Raw genomic sequence first — 16,711 nt, forward strand, 5'->3', positions numbered from 1 at the left:
AAAAATGGAAACTTAATATCTTCCCCTCTATGGATAATTCTATCCTGAACTCCAAAAGGGAACTGCAAGGTGCTGCAACATTCCCAAGGATGGATATGAATAAAAATAATGATACTACTACTACTAATAATGGTATCTGTTAAGCACTTACTAGGATGCCCAGCACTGTACTAAGCACTGAGGTAGATACAAGATGGTCAGGTCCACATGGGGGCTCATGTAGGAGGGAGAATAGGCATTGAAGCCCCATTTTGCAGATGAGGGAACTGAGGCCCAGAGAATGAAGAGGCTTGTCCAAGGTCACACAGCAGGCAAGTGGTTGAGTCAGAATTAGAACCCAGCTCCTCTGACTCCCAAGCCCGTGCCCTTCCCATTAGGCCACACTGCTTCTCAAGGAAGTGGCTAACCGGGTTGTCCAACTCTAAAATCCTCCCTTACGGAGGAACGGGAAAGAATTAATAGCCCAGCCAGGCTGGGGGGCGTCCAACGAATGACCGTGTCTACCCAAGTCTGCTTCCCTCCCCGCATTGTCTGGATTAACCGTGACTGCTTGAAAATTTTTTATTTCTGTATATGATGACTTTAGCTAATACTTAGCACAGTCAGTCATATTTATTGAGCACTTAGCGTGTGCAGAGCACTGTGCTAAGCACAGGACGCAGCCTATACCACCCCCTCTGGCTAGGGACAGAGGGAGCCCAATCTGGGGGGGGGAGGTGGGAAGGGGGAACTCTGCTCACCAGTGTGGCCCCCTGGGCGTCAGTCCAGTCCAGGTTCTGACCGGCCGCTATCATACAGTGGATGTCGGAGATCATCTGCTGCTCTGGAGCTGCTCGCATCTCGTTGATCTTCTCCTGCGTGATGCCTGGAAGGGCGATACGTTCACTTCGTTTTTATGAAACGGTATCGGTTAGATACTTACTACGTGCCAGGCACTGTACTTAGAAACACGCCAATCAGGTCGGACACAGTCCATGTCCCACATGGGGTTCACGATCTTGGTGCCCGCTTTACGGATGAGGGAACGGAGGCACTGAGAAATTAGTTGACTCTCCCAAGGTCACACAGCAGATACGTGGTGGAGCCGGGATTGGAACCCAGGTCCCCTGACTCCCAGGCCCATGCTCTTTTCCATAGGCCATGCTGCTTCCAAGAAGAACCATTAGGCCACGTTGCTTCCGACCACAGGGGAGGCCGAGTTGGGTCCGGAGGAGTTCCGGCATCGGGCGAGTTGGAGCACGGGAGAAACTCTTCTGTGGGTCTCGACGTCACAGAGCTCGTGTCTGTAGAGCCGCAACTTTTCCCATCGCCCAGTGTGGAGACAAGTATCTAATGGCTGCTGACGTGCTTGGTGCTGGAGAGGACCCCTCTATGTGCCCTTCCCCTGCAGTGAAGACGCTGAGTCACAGCAGCGTGGCTCAGTGGAAAGAGCCCAGGCTTGGGAACCAGAGGTCATGGGTTCGAATCCTGGCTCCGCCACCTGTCAGCTGTAGGACTGCGGGCAAGTCACTTTACTTCTCTGTGCCTCAGTTCCCTCATCTGTAAAATGGGGACGAAGACTGTGAGCCCCAAGTGGGACAACGTAATCATCCCGTATCTCCCCCAGCGCTTAGAACAGTGCTCTGCACATAGTAAGCGCTTAATAAATACCAACATTATTATTATTATTAGCAGCTCGGGCTCTCTCCCTCAGTCTACGGGGCCCCTGAATTTTTGTTTTCATGGTATTTGTTAAGCGTTTACTATTTGTTAGGCACTGTACTAAGATACGAGGTTGGACAGTCCCTGTCCCACATGGGGCTTATATTCTTCATTCCCATTTTGGCAGGCGGGCACTGATTGAGGCATAATAATAATAATAATAATAATAATAGTTATTGTTAAGCATTTACTATATGCCAAGCACTGTTCTAAACCGTGGAGCAGAGACAAGATAATCGGGTCCCACATGGGACTCAAAATCCAATCCATCAATGGCATTCATTGAGTGCTTACTACGTGCAGAGCACCATATTCACTCATTCAATAGTATTTATTGAGCGCTTACTATGTGCAGAGCACTGTACTAAGCGCTTGGAATGTACAATTCGGCAACAGATAGAGACAATCCCTGCCCAGTGACGGGCCCTATTAAGCCTTTGGGAGAGTACAAGACAACGGAATTAGCAGAGTCGTTCCCTGCCCACGACAAGCTTACAGCCTGGGAGAACAGGCATTGAAATCCCATTCTGCAGATGAGGGAACTCGGGCAGAGAAGTGACTTGTCTAAAGTCACCCGGCAGATAAATGGCGGAGCCGGGATCAGAATCCAGGTTCTCCGACTCCCAGACCCGCGCTCTATCCACCAGGCGAAGGTGATCTTCCAAGAAGAACCAGATTGGCTGGCAAGGTGTCTGCATTCAACGCCGCCCCAGCCTGCTACTTGCCTTATCTATATCTTGATACAAGACACCCCACCCCGATCCTGTTCTCTTAACCCAGGAATCGCTTCAGCCACCATGTAGTTCAGTTCATTAGCGGCTCTACCAGTGCCTCATCTGGGGTAGATTTTCCAACTCCTCCTCGTTATAAATCCCCTCGGCCCCCATGGGATGCCAGACGATAAGCAGGGTGGCTTAGCGGATAGACCACGGGCGAGGGAGTCAGAGAACCTGGGTTCTAATTCTGGCTCTGTGTGACTTTGGGAAAATCTATTAACTTCTCTGTGCCTCAAGTGCCACATCTCTAAAATGGAGATAAAATACTTGTTCTCCCTTCCTAAGACTGTGAGACTATGTGGGACGGGGACTGTGTCTGACCTGATTAACTTGTAGCTACCCCAGCGCTTAGTAATAATGTTGGTATTTGTTAAGCGCTTACTATGTGCAGAGCACTGTTCTAAGTGCCGGGGGAGATACAGGGTAATCAGGCCGTCCCACGTGAGGCTCACAGTTAATCCCCATTTTACAGATGAGGGAACTGAGGCACAGAGAAATTAAGTGACTTGCCCACAGTCAGGCAGCCGACAAGTGGCAGAGCTGGGAGTCGAACTCATGACCTCTGACTCTGAAGCCCAGGCTCTTTCCACTGAGCCACGCTGCTTCTCATGGCCTAGTGGAGAGAGCGTGAGCCTGGGAATCAGAAGGACCTGGGTTCTAATCCCACCTCTGCCACGTATCTGCTGTGTGATTCTGGGCAAGTCACTCACCTCCTCTGTGCCTCAGATCCCTCATCTGTAAAATGGAGATTAAAACTGCGAGGCCCATGAGGGGCAGGGACTATTTTCAACCTGATCTGCTTATATCCAACCCAGTGCTTTGAACGTTACCTGGCACATAGCAAGCGCTTAACAAATGCCACAATTATTATTATTATTACAGGACTTGGAACAGAGTAAGCCCTTCACAAATACCACAATTTTGATTTTATTATTATATCCTCGGCTGCAGGGGAGGTCAGCCTGGATGAGAACCACAGGGGCAAGTTAAAACAGAAGGGCTTGAACTAGTGAAACAGTAGCCTGGGGCCTCCGGGGAGGGCAAAGTTCAGAGAGCGACGCTTCTTTCGGGGGCACCGCCAACTCAAACACAAGGAGCTACCTTGGCCCCTCTCCCCTGGCAGACTTGTTCCAGGGGGAAGGCCGGGATTTGGTTCTGTCCAACTGCTGCTGGCAAACGAGTTTCTCTTTGGCCCGACTGCCCGTCGGGCTCGGAGAGAGTGTGCCCGGGGCTGGCTGCACGTGTGCCGGAGGGGGGCTGGGATCCTCTCTTCGGGAGCCACGCGACGCCATCACGTGGAGTTGTAAATGCCCAGAGGAATTTGGCCAGGGAATGACTTTGGCAGCTGGCGGAACCCCTCGGGGAGCCTGCTGCCAGGCTCTGGGAACTCATTGTTCTAAACCATTGTTTCTCTGACTGCTCTGGGGGTGAACATTTGCGCTGGAGGAGGTGGGAGGGAAAGGGGAAAGAGGGCTGGGGGGAGGAAAGGAGGGCACCCCTTCCCTTCCGCCCCCCAAGGCCAATTTTCACGTCAGCTCTGGATGCTCCAGATTCAGGATCTCTAGTCAATAAACATTCATTAATCCCAGCAAAATAGCCCACAGACAACCGTGTTAGCAGCGAGCCAAGAGCTGAAGGAGCACAGTCAAATTCCTCAAGTGGACCTTGGGGAAAACGGAGGCCCCGGAAATGTCCCCTAGATATGAAAGAGCACCAAGGGGTGCTGAGGAGTTTTGCTCCCTTCCTCTGTGTCTGACTTTCCTAGAATGCAACCCTCTAAAAAGGAGACTGTGGGTTATTCCATCCACCCACTGCACCATGAGCCTCCTGCTTACTCATCTTAGTAAGTGCCTTCCCAAAGCAGTGCGGCCTAATGGATAGAGCACAGACCCAGGAGTCGGAGGATCTGGGTTCTGGTCCCGGTTCTGCCACTTGCCTGCTGCGTGACTTTGGGCCGGTCACTTTACTTCTCTGTACCTCAGTTTCCTCAACTGGGTAAGCGCTTAGTACAGCGCTTTGCACACAGTACGTGGTCAATTGATACAATTGAATGAATGACAAAAATGGGGATTCAATACCTGTAAGCCCCGTGTGGGACAGAGACTGTGTCCGACCCAATTCATTTGTCTCCACCCCGGCGCTTAGAACAGTGATGATGATGATTTGTAATTATTAACAAATATCATTAAAAAAGTCATAGAAAGCATAGGACTTTTGCACAGAGTCCAGTAAGGTAGCCCACCACTTTCTCAAAGGGTTGCAGAGGAGCAGTAGAGACAATATCCTGCCTTCTCAAAACTCATGGACCTGACATTGGGGCGCTTGTCTCACCTCGTTGGGGGAAAGGTGCTGGCCTTGACGCCTACAGCAAGTTGGCCCTCCGAAAAGGGGAGAGTGGGTTCAGCGGGAAACCAGCTGCTGGAGTAACAGAGCAGGGAAGCTTGTTTCCTCGCCAACCGGGAGAAGAGGGTCTCTGGCGCTGGAAGGGGAGGTGGTGGGGAGTACCCCTCCGCCCCGCCATTAGGACGGAGCAACCTCTGCTCAGACAAACCCGAGGAGGAAAGACCACGGACGGTGCTTTGGGACCAAATGTACTTCCCGTGGTGGGATTCTGGATGAAGCTGGGGAGGAAAACTCGCCCCTAAAAGCCCCTTCCCAGAAAGCCCGGTCGTATCTCCATATGACTCGCTCTAAGGTCCTTCAGTCGTGTATGATTGGTGTGTGCCCTCCTACGTGAGAAATGTGGCACAGTGACGAGAACACGGGCCTGGGAGTCGGAAGGTCATGGATTCTAATCCCGCTTGTGCCGTTGGTCTGCTGTGTGATATTGGGCAAGTCACTTCACTCCTCCGTGCCTCAGGTACCTCATCTGTAAAATGGGGATTAAGACTGTGAGCCCCATGTGGGACAGGGACTTTGTCCAAACTGATTTGCTCGTATCCACCCCAGCATTTAGTACAGTGCTGGAACAAAGACAGCGCTTAACAAATACCACAATTATTACTATTATTCCTGTAAACTCCATTTCGGCAGGGAATGCATCTACTAACTCTGTTATACTGTACTCGCCCAAGCACTTAGTACAGTGCTCTGCACACAGTAAGCATTCAATAAATACAATTGACTAATTGCAGAGCTGACCCAGAAAGGAGAGGCAGCATCCACTTCTGTTCATTATTAAGGTCACACTTCCTCCAAGAGGCCTTCCCCTATTAAGCCCTCTTTTCCCCGGCTCGCTCTCCCTTCTGCATCATCTTTGCACTTCAGTCTGTGACCCCTGGACATACGATATTCGCTCCACCCCAAACCCCATGGCGCTTATGTACATATCTTTAAATTACATATTCTAAATTATTTATTCATATTGTCTGTTTCCCCCTCTAGACTGTAAGCTCATTATTGGCAGAGAACGTGTCTGCTAATTCCGTTGTATCGTACTCTCCCAAGTGCTTAGTAATAATAATGTTGGTATTTGTTAAGCGCTTACTATGTGCCAAGCACTATTCTAAGCGCTGCGGTAGATACAAGGTAATGAGGTTGCCCCACGTAGGGCTCACAGTCTTCATCCTCATTTTACAGATGTGCTAACTGAGAAGTTAAGTGACTTGCACAAGGTCACACAGCTGACGAGCGGTGGAGCCGGGATTAGAACCCATGATCTCTGACTCCCAAGCCCAGGCTCTTTCCACTGAGCCATGCTGCACACGGTACATGCTCAATAAATACGATTGATTGCTCAATCCTGCCTGACCTTCTGGCTGGCAGGAAGAATCCACATTAACTTGGGCCTTCCTCCTCTTTAAGAATAATAATAACAATGGTATTTGTTAAGTGTTTTACTGTGTGCCAAGCACTGATCTAAGCGCTGGGGTAGATACAAGGTAATCAAGTTATCCCACGTAGGGCTCACAGTCTTAATCTCCATTTTACAGACGAGGTAACTGAGGCACAGAGAAGTTAAGTGACTTGCCCAAAGTCACACAGAGAGAGTGGGTTTTAATCCCGGCTCCACCACTGGTCAGCTGACTCCCAAGCCTCGGCTCTTTCCACTAAGCCACATTGCCTCATTCATTCACTCGGTCGTATTTATTGAGCGCTGTGTGCAACACACTGTACTAAACTCTTAGGAGAGTACAAAATAACAATAAACAGACATATTCCCTGCCCACAGCGAGCCAGAAGTTCTCACTAATTGAACTCTGCTTGAATGGCTCTAATGAAAGGAGACAGTGTTCCCTAGGCTTTTCATCACAAGGCATATCGATTCTCCTGGCTGGACTCTTCTTCCCCAGACACGTCTGGCAGAAAGGATTCTTGGAAAATCAACTCTTTTTCTTTTTTTTTCCACCTCCTAGGTGAGTGTTTCACAAACTGTAGTAAGGGTAGATTCTTACTCGTCTCCTCCTTCAGCCCTCCTTATCACGCCCCATCATTTGACCCTTCTGGGTTGAGGATTTGGGACCAGGGTCCCACAGGAGGAGAAATGACAGAGAAAAGAACCGTCAAGAAATGACCACCTCCTAAGTCACGCTAATGACGTTTTGACTCGAAGAGACCGTAGAGTGAGAAGCAATTCATAAACCGAGCACGTGGTGCTAGGGAAATTCTGTCGGAGACCACTTTGCCAAGGAAGAAACGTTAAGGAGAACGGAAGCCCAGAACGAAACAGAGTGCATGTGTCTGAATGGGGAGTAGACAAAGGAAATACGGGAGGAGGTGCGGCACGGGGGAATAGCTCTGTGCATATATATGTTTCTACGTACAGCCATTCTCTGAATGCAAAGATGGATCTGTGGACAGCGAGATTCCATCCATGTATGCGTGAAAAAGGAACTGTAATCAAAGAGCGACTGAAGAGGAGGAGAGTCCCTATTCCTAATCCTGATCCCACACCATCCTCAGAGTCTGGGGAACCTGGTCTGCCCTTCACTTTGACTCTGTTTTCATCTGCCCTCCAAAAGAGTCCAGGGGATCGTTTCTGATGTTCCGGAGTAGCTTCAAAAGTTAGTGCAAACTGCAGTCTGCAAGCTGCATACGGTCTCTGCTCTCTCCCCCTTCTGCCAAATCTCTAGACTACTGTGAGCAGGCAATGTGTTTATGGTTGTATTGGGCTCTCCCAAGCGCTTAGTACAGTGCTCCTCACACAGTAAGTGCTCAATAAATACGACTGAATGAATGAATGAACCCTCCCCACCCAGTGCTTCTACACCCTCCTTGCCCCGTGCCCATCTCTCCGAATTCTTCTCCACACCACACACATAGTGAGGCTGGAGAAGCTTTTTCTAGCCCTAGGGCTAACTTGCACAGTCACCTCTCACTAAGCTTCAGTATGAGCAAAACTGTCCCTCCAAGGCACGTTCCTAGTTAAGAGGAATGCATTCTCTCGGTCCAGGGTTTCTCTGTCATCAGTGGGTTGCCATGGTCTGGGAGTGGGAGGGGAATGAGATGATTTCATTTATTCATTCATTCAGTTGTATTTACTGACTGCTTACTGTGTGCAGAGAATTGCACTAAGGGCTTGGGAAAGTATTCTTCCCTTCCTGGCTATAAAACCTCTTGTCAGAGTGAAAAAAAATGAGTTGTTTGCTTTATCCCAATTGTCTTTCCAAGTGTGGAGCTGAAGGAGGTTTACTTGTTTTATGATGGTGGTTATTAAACGCTTACTAATTGCTAGGCACTGTACTAAGTGCTGGGATAAGATACAAGCTAATCAGATTGGACACACTCCATGTCCCGCACGGGGCTCACAGCCTTCAACCGCAAGCCCGTGGTGGGCAGAGAAGCAGCACGGTGTAGTGGGGAGAGCACGGGCCTGGGAGTCTAGAAGGTCATGGGTTCTAATCCCAGCTCTGCCACTTGCTTGCTGTGTGACCTTGGGCAAGTCACTTTCACTTCTCTGTGCCTCATTTTCCTCATCTGTAAAATGGGGATTGAAACTGTGAACCCCACATGCAACAGGGACTGTGTTCAAGTCCATTTGCTTGTATCCAGCACTCAGTACAGTGCCTGGCACATAGTGAGCGCTTAACAAATACCATCATCGTTACGTGGCAGCCGAATCACCACTCTCTAACCGGCCTAACCATGGAATCCTGATCCATGGGGCCCTGGGAGCTTTGGGAATTCATTCATTCCTTCATTCCTTGAGGGTTCATGTATGCAAAGCACGGTACTAAGCACTTGGGAGAGTACAATATAAGAATAAACAGACACATTCCCTGCCCACAACGACGACCGAGGAGCTTACAGTCTAGAATGAGCCAGAGCCACTGATGCGGTGCCAAGAGTTAGAAAGAAAAGCCACGCCTCTGTATGTATAAGAGAAAGATGCAGGTGGATAGAGCCGTTTGTGACCAAATTTAAGAATTAGAATACGCCATATCATTGCAACCAAGGGATGAAATGTCAGACCACTTTTTAACGTGATAGCTAATCCATAAGCATCGATGTCCCCGGCACCCGTGGCCTGGAGGCAAACATCTCATATTACACACACCATCTGGGTTCCACGGAGTGCTCAAAGGCCCAGTGCGGTTTCTCCGGAAGGCCCATTTGGCTTGGTTTTTCAACACCCTCCTGAGCCCAAGAGGCTCCCGATTCATATTTAATGGCGATACGGACCCTTCCCCGCACCGTTCCTTACCCTGGTAGGCCATGCAGGTTTCGATGACATCTAGGGTTGGCTCATCTTCGCAGAGGTCGTAGGGCATGTTTCCGTCGGAGTTGACCGCCAGCAAATCCGCCCCACTGCAAAGAGAAGGTTTATCGATGAGGCCCTACAGGAGGCCGAGGGCTCCGTCTGTATGATCGGCAGCCAATGGCTAGGGAGCGACTGTCCAGACAATGACAACAGACAGCCTGCTAGCATTTCTGGGATGATTCGTGTTGCTCTTTTGCTTCAACCTCCTCCAAGATTTACTATAACGAATTAAGAATGGCATAAGGTTGTGATACTGTGTTGCAATTTTTTTTAAATCGACTTAGAGATTTTAACTCCTCCCGTTCGAAACCCCTCTCCCAAGCTAGTTCTTTCTGAGTAGGAAAATCCTCTCTAAACAGGGAAGGGGGTTTGTCCCACCAATCCTGAAGCTTCTGGATGGGCAGGTTGACCGGATCCATTAGCTTATGACTTGGGGCTGTTTGGTTTTCTATCATGGTTAACCTCGGGCACGTCGCTTCAACTTCTTTGTGCCTCCCTTTCCTCAACTATAAAATGGGGATTCAATACCTGTTCTCCCTCCTACTCTGACTGTGAGCCCCGTGTAGAACAGGGACTGTGTCCAACCCGATTAACTTGTAACCTAGCCTAGAGCTTAGAACAGTGCTTGACATGTAGCAAGTCAAAACAAAACATGTAGCTAAACAAAAACCATAATAAATATCATAACTTCGGTGTTGTACTTTTTGGTCGGAATAAAACGGTTTCTCCACCCCGACCCTGGGCACACGCTCAAGTCAAAATAAGAGGGTGAAGAGTTCCTTCAACCTTTCTGGTGCTGGTTGTATGGACTGAATCCAGGCTGTCTGAAATTCAGCTGCTCTGACATGAGTTGTAGGAATAAGGTATCCCCAAGGACATTTTCTCTACTTGCAATCTAGGGATCGTGCCCCCTAAAAACTACACCATTTCCCCGAAACCTTGTACAGATCAATGAGATAGCGTCATTTACATGCTTTGTGGAAAGATGCCAGACAAATGCAAAGCAGCAGCATCCCTAGTAAGTGCTGAGATGAGTTGGTTTAGTTTCAACTGTCTTAGTCAGATCATTAATCAGTGGTAATGTTAGTATTAGCGAGTCCAATTTCCCCAGTTTCTAAAATGATTCTATGGGGTCTAACTTGCCACCTGGAGTCACTTTCGGGCCAGGGAAATCTTCTGGCGACGAGGAAAGCGAAAACCACCTCTTGTTTCGGCAGCCTCTGTATTCTAGGAGCTTAAGGCACTTTACAGATGTCACTGCTGCAGATTAAGTGGACGATCTGTTCCAGGAAAAGTTGCGCTGAGAGGCTAGTTACCGTGGGAGGACTACTTCCACTAAAGTGAGGCCAAACAGCTCAAAGAAGTCAAAGAGCTTTTTCCTGTAGAGATGGGTCTTCTTCTCCTCCGCTCTCTTCCTCAATCTTGATTCTGCTGAGGGCAGCCTGAGAGAGACTCTAATCCCAGCTCCTAAAATCCTCAGAGTTGCTGCCAGAAGGAAATGCAGCGGGAAGCTCTTAAAATGAGTGTTCTGATGGCCTTTTCTGAAAGCCCACGATGAAGGGAAGATAATTTACCATATGCAAGATGAGAATGCAAGACAATGCAGAAAACAAGCAACTCTAAACGGGCGTTGTAAATCAAGCTACTATACCATTGAAGTTCTGGCTTCACCGATGACGGGTAGGAGTGAGGGACTAAGCTCTAATATCTCTGCCCCGGTCCCTTCATTGGACACCTAGGGTCATCAATCAATCGACTGGATTTAACGGGCATTTAATAGGTGCAGAGCACTGTACTAAGTGCTTGGGCGAGTACAGTTCAGCAGAAACGTTCCCCGCCCATAACGAGCTTACAGCCTAGTCATTCCAAGCGCCACATTTCTGCTGGGCAGGAAGTCTTCCCTTCATCATCAACAAGTTTCCCTCTCAGATGAGGGGAGGGCCTCAGCAGCGCGCCTAGAGCATCATCCGCCTGGGTCCCGAGTTTACTCAAGAGAATCCATTCTTCTTTGCCTTATTCTCTTCTCCCTTTCTAGTTCTCCCCCAACTCTGGTTGCTTCCCCAGTTCTCTTGGCCTAGGGGGGATGAGGCGAGATCCTATATTACCAGGGTCTGGGAAGCTTTCTGAAACCTGATGAGAGGGACGGAAACAAGAGTGAGGTACTCTCACCTCTAAGTCGCCCTCGTGTTAGGGCAAAGTTTACTGGGAACTTCTCGAATAAGAAAAAGCCATTTTCTGAACTAATTGGCTAGTCGGGATAAACTAAAGGAATTGGGTTTGATAATAAGAAAAACAACAAAAATTGTGGTATTTATTAGTATTAGTAATAATAATAATGGTATTCGTTAAGCGCTTACTATGTGCCAAGCACTGCTCAAGTGCTGGGGTAGAAAAAGGGTAATCAAGTTGTCCCAGGTGAGGCTCACAGTCTTAATCCCCATTTTACAGATGAGGTAGCTGAGGTCCAGAGAAGGGAAGTTCATTCATTCTGTCAACAGTATTTATTGAGCGCTTACTATGTGCAGAGCACTGTACTAAGAGCTTGGAATGTACAGTTCGGCAACAGATAGAGACAATCCCTGGCCGATGACGGGCTCAGTCTAATCGGGGGAGACAGACGGCAGAGCAAAACAGAACGAAACAAAAACAGGACATCATTATCACGATAAATAGAATCAAGGGGATGTACACCTCATGAACAAAATAAATAGGGCAATAAATAATATAAACAAATGAGCACAGTGCTGAGGGGAGAGGAAGGGGGGAGGGGGAGGAGCAGAGGATGGGGTTGTGGGGGAGGGGAGGAGAGGAGGAGCAGAAGGAAAGGGGACTCGGCTCAAGGGGGGTGAAGGGGGAGGAGCAGAGGGTGGAGGGGGAGCAGAGGGAAAAGGGAGGAGCTCAGTCTGGGGACTTACCCAAGGTCACACAGCAGGCAAGTGGCAGAGCAGGGATTAGAACCCAGGTCCTTCTGACCCCCAGGCCCGTGCTCTATCCACCAGGCCATGCTGCTTTGATTACCATGGATGGTCATTTGCCCAGTTTTGTTCACTAGCCTCAGTTTAGATTATAGACTTTCCATGGCCGTAACCAAAGAAGTTAATGTTGTCCTTCTTTTTTAAAACCTTTTCCAGTCTTTCACTAATCCTCAAAATATGATGTGTCCAAAACTGAACTCTTCATCTTTCTTCCCAAATCCTCTCTTTCACTTAACTTCCTCATCACAGTTAACATATACCCAAATATACGTTCACTATTCTGAGAAGCCCTGAGTGGGGAAAGTGAATGAAGCATTTCACAAACACAAAGTTGCTAAGAAAATTCAAGATTGCCCCTTTTCCCTTTTCTTCCACTCCCTTCTGCGTCATCCTGACTTGCTCCTTTATTCATCCTCCTTCTCAGCCCCGCAGCACTTACGTATATATCCGTAATTCACATTTATGTACATTAATGTCGGTCTCCCCCTCTACACTATAAGCTCGTTGTGGGCAGGGAATGCATCTGTTATATTGTTCTCTCCAAAGTGCTTAGGATGGTGTTCTGCACATAGTAAGTGCTCAATAAATATGATTGATTGATGTAGAAAACAGAAATTCTTCTTTGCCCATTTTAAATTCTGGGAGGGGGGAAAGGAGGTGTGATTGCAGAAACTTTCCTTCTCCAGATTTTCCAAGGACCTTTTTTCAATCCCCAGCCCATTATGGATGCCCGACTAAACATTGTTGCCATTTCACAACAACACTCAAATATTGCAGTACTCCTTTTCCTAGGTCTGCCCATTACTGTCCTCATCAGGAGACGCTGCGGGCATCGGCTTCGGAAATTGGACTTGAATTTCACTGGAGTAGCACAGATCAACTTGAAATTGAATTTCGCTTTTTCTAAGAGCTTATGGAATCCAGCTCGATCTGAAAGGACTGAAGGCTGGGAAGAGAGTGGAAAGAACATCCTCGTAAATAGGAACTGTGGTATTTCTTAAGCACTTATTATGTGACAAGCACTGTAGAGAATATGAGATACTTAGGTCAGACCCAGTTCCTCTCCCACAAGGGGCTCACAGTCCAAGGAGGAGGGAGAATAGGTACTTCATCTCTAATTTACACATGAGGAAACAGGCACAGAGACGTTAAGTGACTTGCCCAAGATCGCACAGAGGGCAAACGGCAGAGCTGGGATTAGAACTCATACAATAAATAATAATAATAATAATGTGGTGCTTATTAAGTGTTTACTATGTGCCAAACACTGTACTAAGTGCTGGAGTAGATACATTTGAGTTGGATGCGGTCCCTGTTCCACATAGGGCACACAGTCTTAATCCCCATTTTACAGATGAGGCAACTGAGGCCCAGAGAAGATAAGTGACTTGACCAAGGTAACCTAGCAGACAAGTTGCAGAGGTGGGCTTAGAAACCAGATCCTTCTGACTCCCAGGACTGTGCTCTAGCCACTAGATCATGTTGCTTCTCTTAAACATCTCAACTCCTAAAGCCCACGTTTTTTCCTCTAGTCCAACCCCTCTGCAACTTCTGCCCTGGGTCTGTCCTATTGTCCTGTTTAATAATCTCTACCAGGGCACTGAATTCCACTGAGTCTCAACTACCAGAGGGTTAATGCAGCAAAGGATTGACGTGGCTTAAGCCCCAGTCCAGAGCCAACTACCTAACCAGCCATTCCTGAAGTTATGAGAATAAAGAAGCAGCGTGACCTAGCGGAATCATCATGAGACTGGGAGTCAGAGGACCTGGGTTCTAATCCCGGCTCTGCCACTTGCCTGCTGCGTGACTTTGGGCGAGTCGCTTTACATTTCTGGATCTCAGTTACCTCATCTGTAAAATGGGGATTAAGACTGTGAACCCCATGTGGGACATGGACTGTGTCCAACTTGATTTGCTTGCATCCATCCCAGTGCTTAGTACAGTGCCTGGCACATAGTAAGCATTTAAATACCATCATCATCATTATTAAGTTCCAGAGGTTGCTCATTCCCCTCTGCATCAAGCAGAAACACCTCAATACTGACTTTAAAGCCCTCGATCACCTTGCCGCCACCTACCTTACTTCCCTACTCTCCTACTCCAACTCGGCCCGCAAACTTCGCTCCTCTAAAGTCAACCTACTCACTGTATCTCCATCTCGTCTATCTTACCGTCGACCTCTCACCCACGTCCTGCCTCTGGCCTGAAACTGTACTGAACCTGATTGAATCATAACTGCCCTAGGGCTTAGGAAAGCACTCGTCACATAGTAAGTGCTTAACGAATACCACAGTTATTATTATTATGCTGCTGGGGTTCTGAAACTTGGTGCTGATTAGAGAGGTCTCTTCATCTTCTTGCCTGGTCCCCCTCTAGGTCCGAGGTGATGATCCCGGCCAAAAGCATAATCGTGCAACTTGTGACGGTTGGATCAGAATAGACGGTCCCACCTCCCCTCCTCCCGTTCCCCATTTTCACTTTACGGTTCCGAAACGGCCGCCTGAATCCAGCGCGCACGGTGCCCCAGAAATGCCCGTGTGCCCGGGAGAGGGGCGGGCAGCCGGGAGAAGGGGTGAGGGACACCTACTACTGAATGAGGATCTTCACGAGGTTGATGTGCCCGCACGTGGCAGCCGCATGCAAGGGGGTCCACAACTCGTTGTCCTTGGCGTTGACGTTGGCCCCGTGGTTCAGGAGCAGCTTAACGATCTCCTCAAAGTTGTCTATGCAGCACTGGGAGGGAGACAAGAGCACAGCGGGCTTGAGGGGTTCCAGAAGGGTGCAAAGAAGCCGCCACCGTGAGACTCCCCCCCGTTTCCCATGAGTTCAATCACCTGAGACAGCCTAGCTGGTGCAGGCAGGGTTTCAAGACCTGTACGGAAAGCAGCGGGGCCCGGTAGATAGGGTACGGGCCTGGGAGTCGGAAGGACCTGAGTTCTAACCCCGCTCTGCCACCTGTCTGCTGTGTGACCTTGGGCAAGTCACTTCACTTCTCTCTGGGCCTCATCTTGTTAAATGGGGATTATGACTGTGAGCCCCATGTGGGACTGTCCAACCTGATTAGCTGGTATCAACCCCGGCACTTAGAACAGTGACTGACAGAGTAAATACTTAACAAATACCATCATTATTATTATGACAAGGTCACTTGGTTCCCTTGTGCTTTTCTCCTAGAATCTCTTCATAGACATTGCTGTGGTTATAGCTCTGTTGGACTCTGATCCTTAAACTTCACTCCTTTAGCCACAATATGCTATTGTTCTTCCTGTTTTTATCTTTTATATTCTTCTGTACTGTGAACTCCTTCTGGGTAGGGAATGTGTCTGCTAATTCTGTTGCATTATACTCTCCCAAGAGCTTAGTACAGTGCTCTGCAAATAGTAAGCACTTGATAAATATGACTGATTGATTCCCTGTCCTTGTCTTCTATTTTATTTTTGCATTTGGTTTTATCTTTCCTTATATTTCTGTGACCAGTCCCCTCTCAGACCTTTATTGCTGTATGGTACTTTCCCAAGAGCTTAGTACAGTACTCAATAAGTGCTCAATAAATACGATCAAATGAACTGAATGATTATTCTTGGATTATGAACCCCAGTGGGGACCGGGGACTGTGTCTGATTTTCATCCGTGCATTTATTTCCCCCCCAGGCAGCATGGCCTAGTGGAAAGAGCACGGGCCTAGGAGTCAGAGGACCTGGGTTCTAATCCCAGCTCTGCCAGTTGCCTGTAGGGTGTCACCTTGGGCAAGTTGGGTAACTCCTCTGTGCCTCCATTTCCTCATCAGTAAAATGGGATTAGAAGCCTGTTCTTCCTCCTATTTAAACTGTGAGCCACGTGTGAGACAAGGAATGTGTCTGATCTGATTAACTTGTATCTACCCCAGATCCTAGGTGGCACTTGACAAGTAATAAGCCCTTCAATACCATAATAATAATAATGGTAATAATAACAACTAAGCTCACAGTAGTAGGCATTTGATCAATACTGTTTATCCACCAGGGCCTGACTTTTGTACAGCTTGCAGGCAAGTAGCATCATCAACAGCAATATATATTGAGCATTTTGTGTGTGGGGAACACTGCTTAGGAAAAGACAGCGTTAGTAAAAGACCCCGCGCCTGCCTCCAAGTAGCTTACAATTTAATAAGAACACACAGGTCAGGAGGCCATTCAAGCTTCCCAATTGGCTACCTTGTGACTTTGGGCAAATTCTTTCACTCTGTCAATAATATCAGTAACATCTGTGCCATTGTTTAAACGCTTACAATGTGCCAGGAACTGTATTGAGCACATGGGTGGACACAAGATAATCAGGTAGATATAGTCCCTGTCCCACAAGAGACTCACAGTCTGAGAAAGAGAACTGCTATTGAATCCCCATTTTACAGATGAGGACAATGAGCCACAGAGAAGTTGGTGATTTGCCTAAGGTGAACCAGCAGGCAAGTGGCAAAGCTGAGATTAGAACTCAGGGCCCATGCCTTTTCCACTAGGTCATGCTGCTTCTTTAAACCTCATTTTCCTTTTTGGTAAATTGTCTGTAAACTCGTTGAGGGC

General features: G+C 48.2%; 1 protein-coding gene across 1 annotated transcript in view; it reads right to left on the bottom strand.

The window, feature by feature from the left end:
- The window catches only part of PPP1R16B (protein phosphatase 1 regulatory subunit 16B), a 135,621-nt gene that overhangs the window by 22,044 nt on the left and 96,866 nt on the right, over positions 1 to 16,711 (bottom strand). Inside the window, 3 exon segments of the mRNA XM_029070417.1 lie at positions 741 to 865; positions 9,121 to 9,224; positions 14,740 to 14,885. Coding sequence (XP_028926250.1) covers positions 741 to 865; positions 9,121 to 9,224; positions 14,740 to 14,885 — 375 coding nt within the window.

Source organism: Ornithorhynchus anatinus, chromosome 8, assembly GCF_004115215.2.
Source record: "Ornithorhynchus anatinus isolate Pmale09 chromosome 8, mOrnAna1.pri.v4, whole genome shotgun sequence".
NCBI classification, from domain to species: Eukaryota; Metazoa; Chordata; class Mammalia; order Monotremata; family Ornithorhynchidae; genus Ornithorhynchus; species Ornithorhynchus anatinus.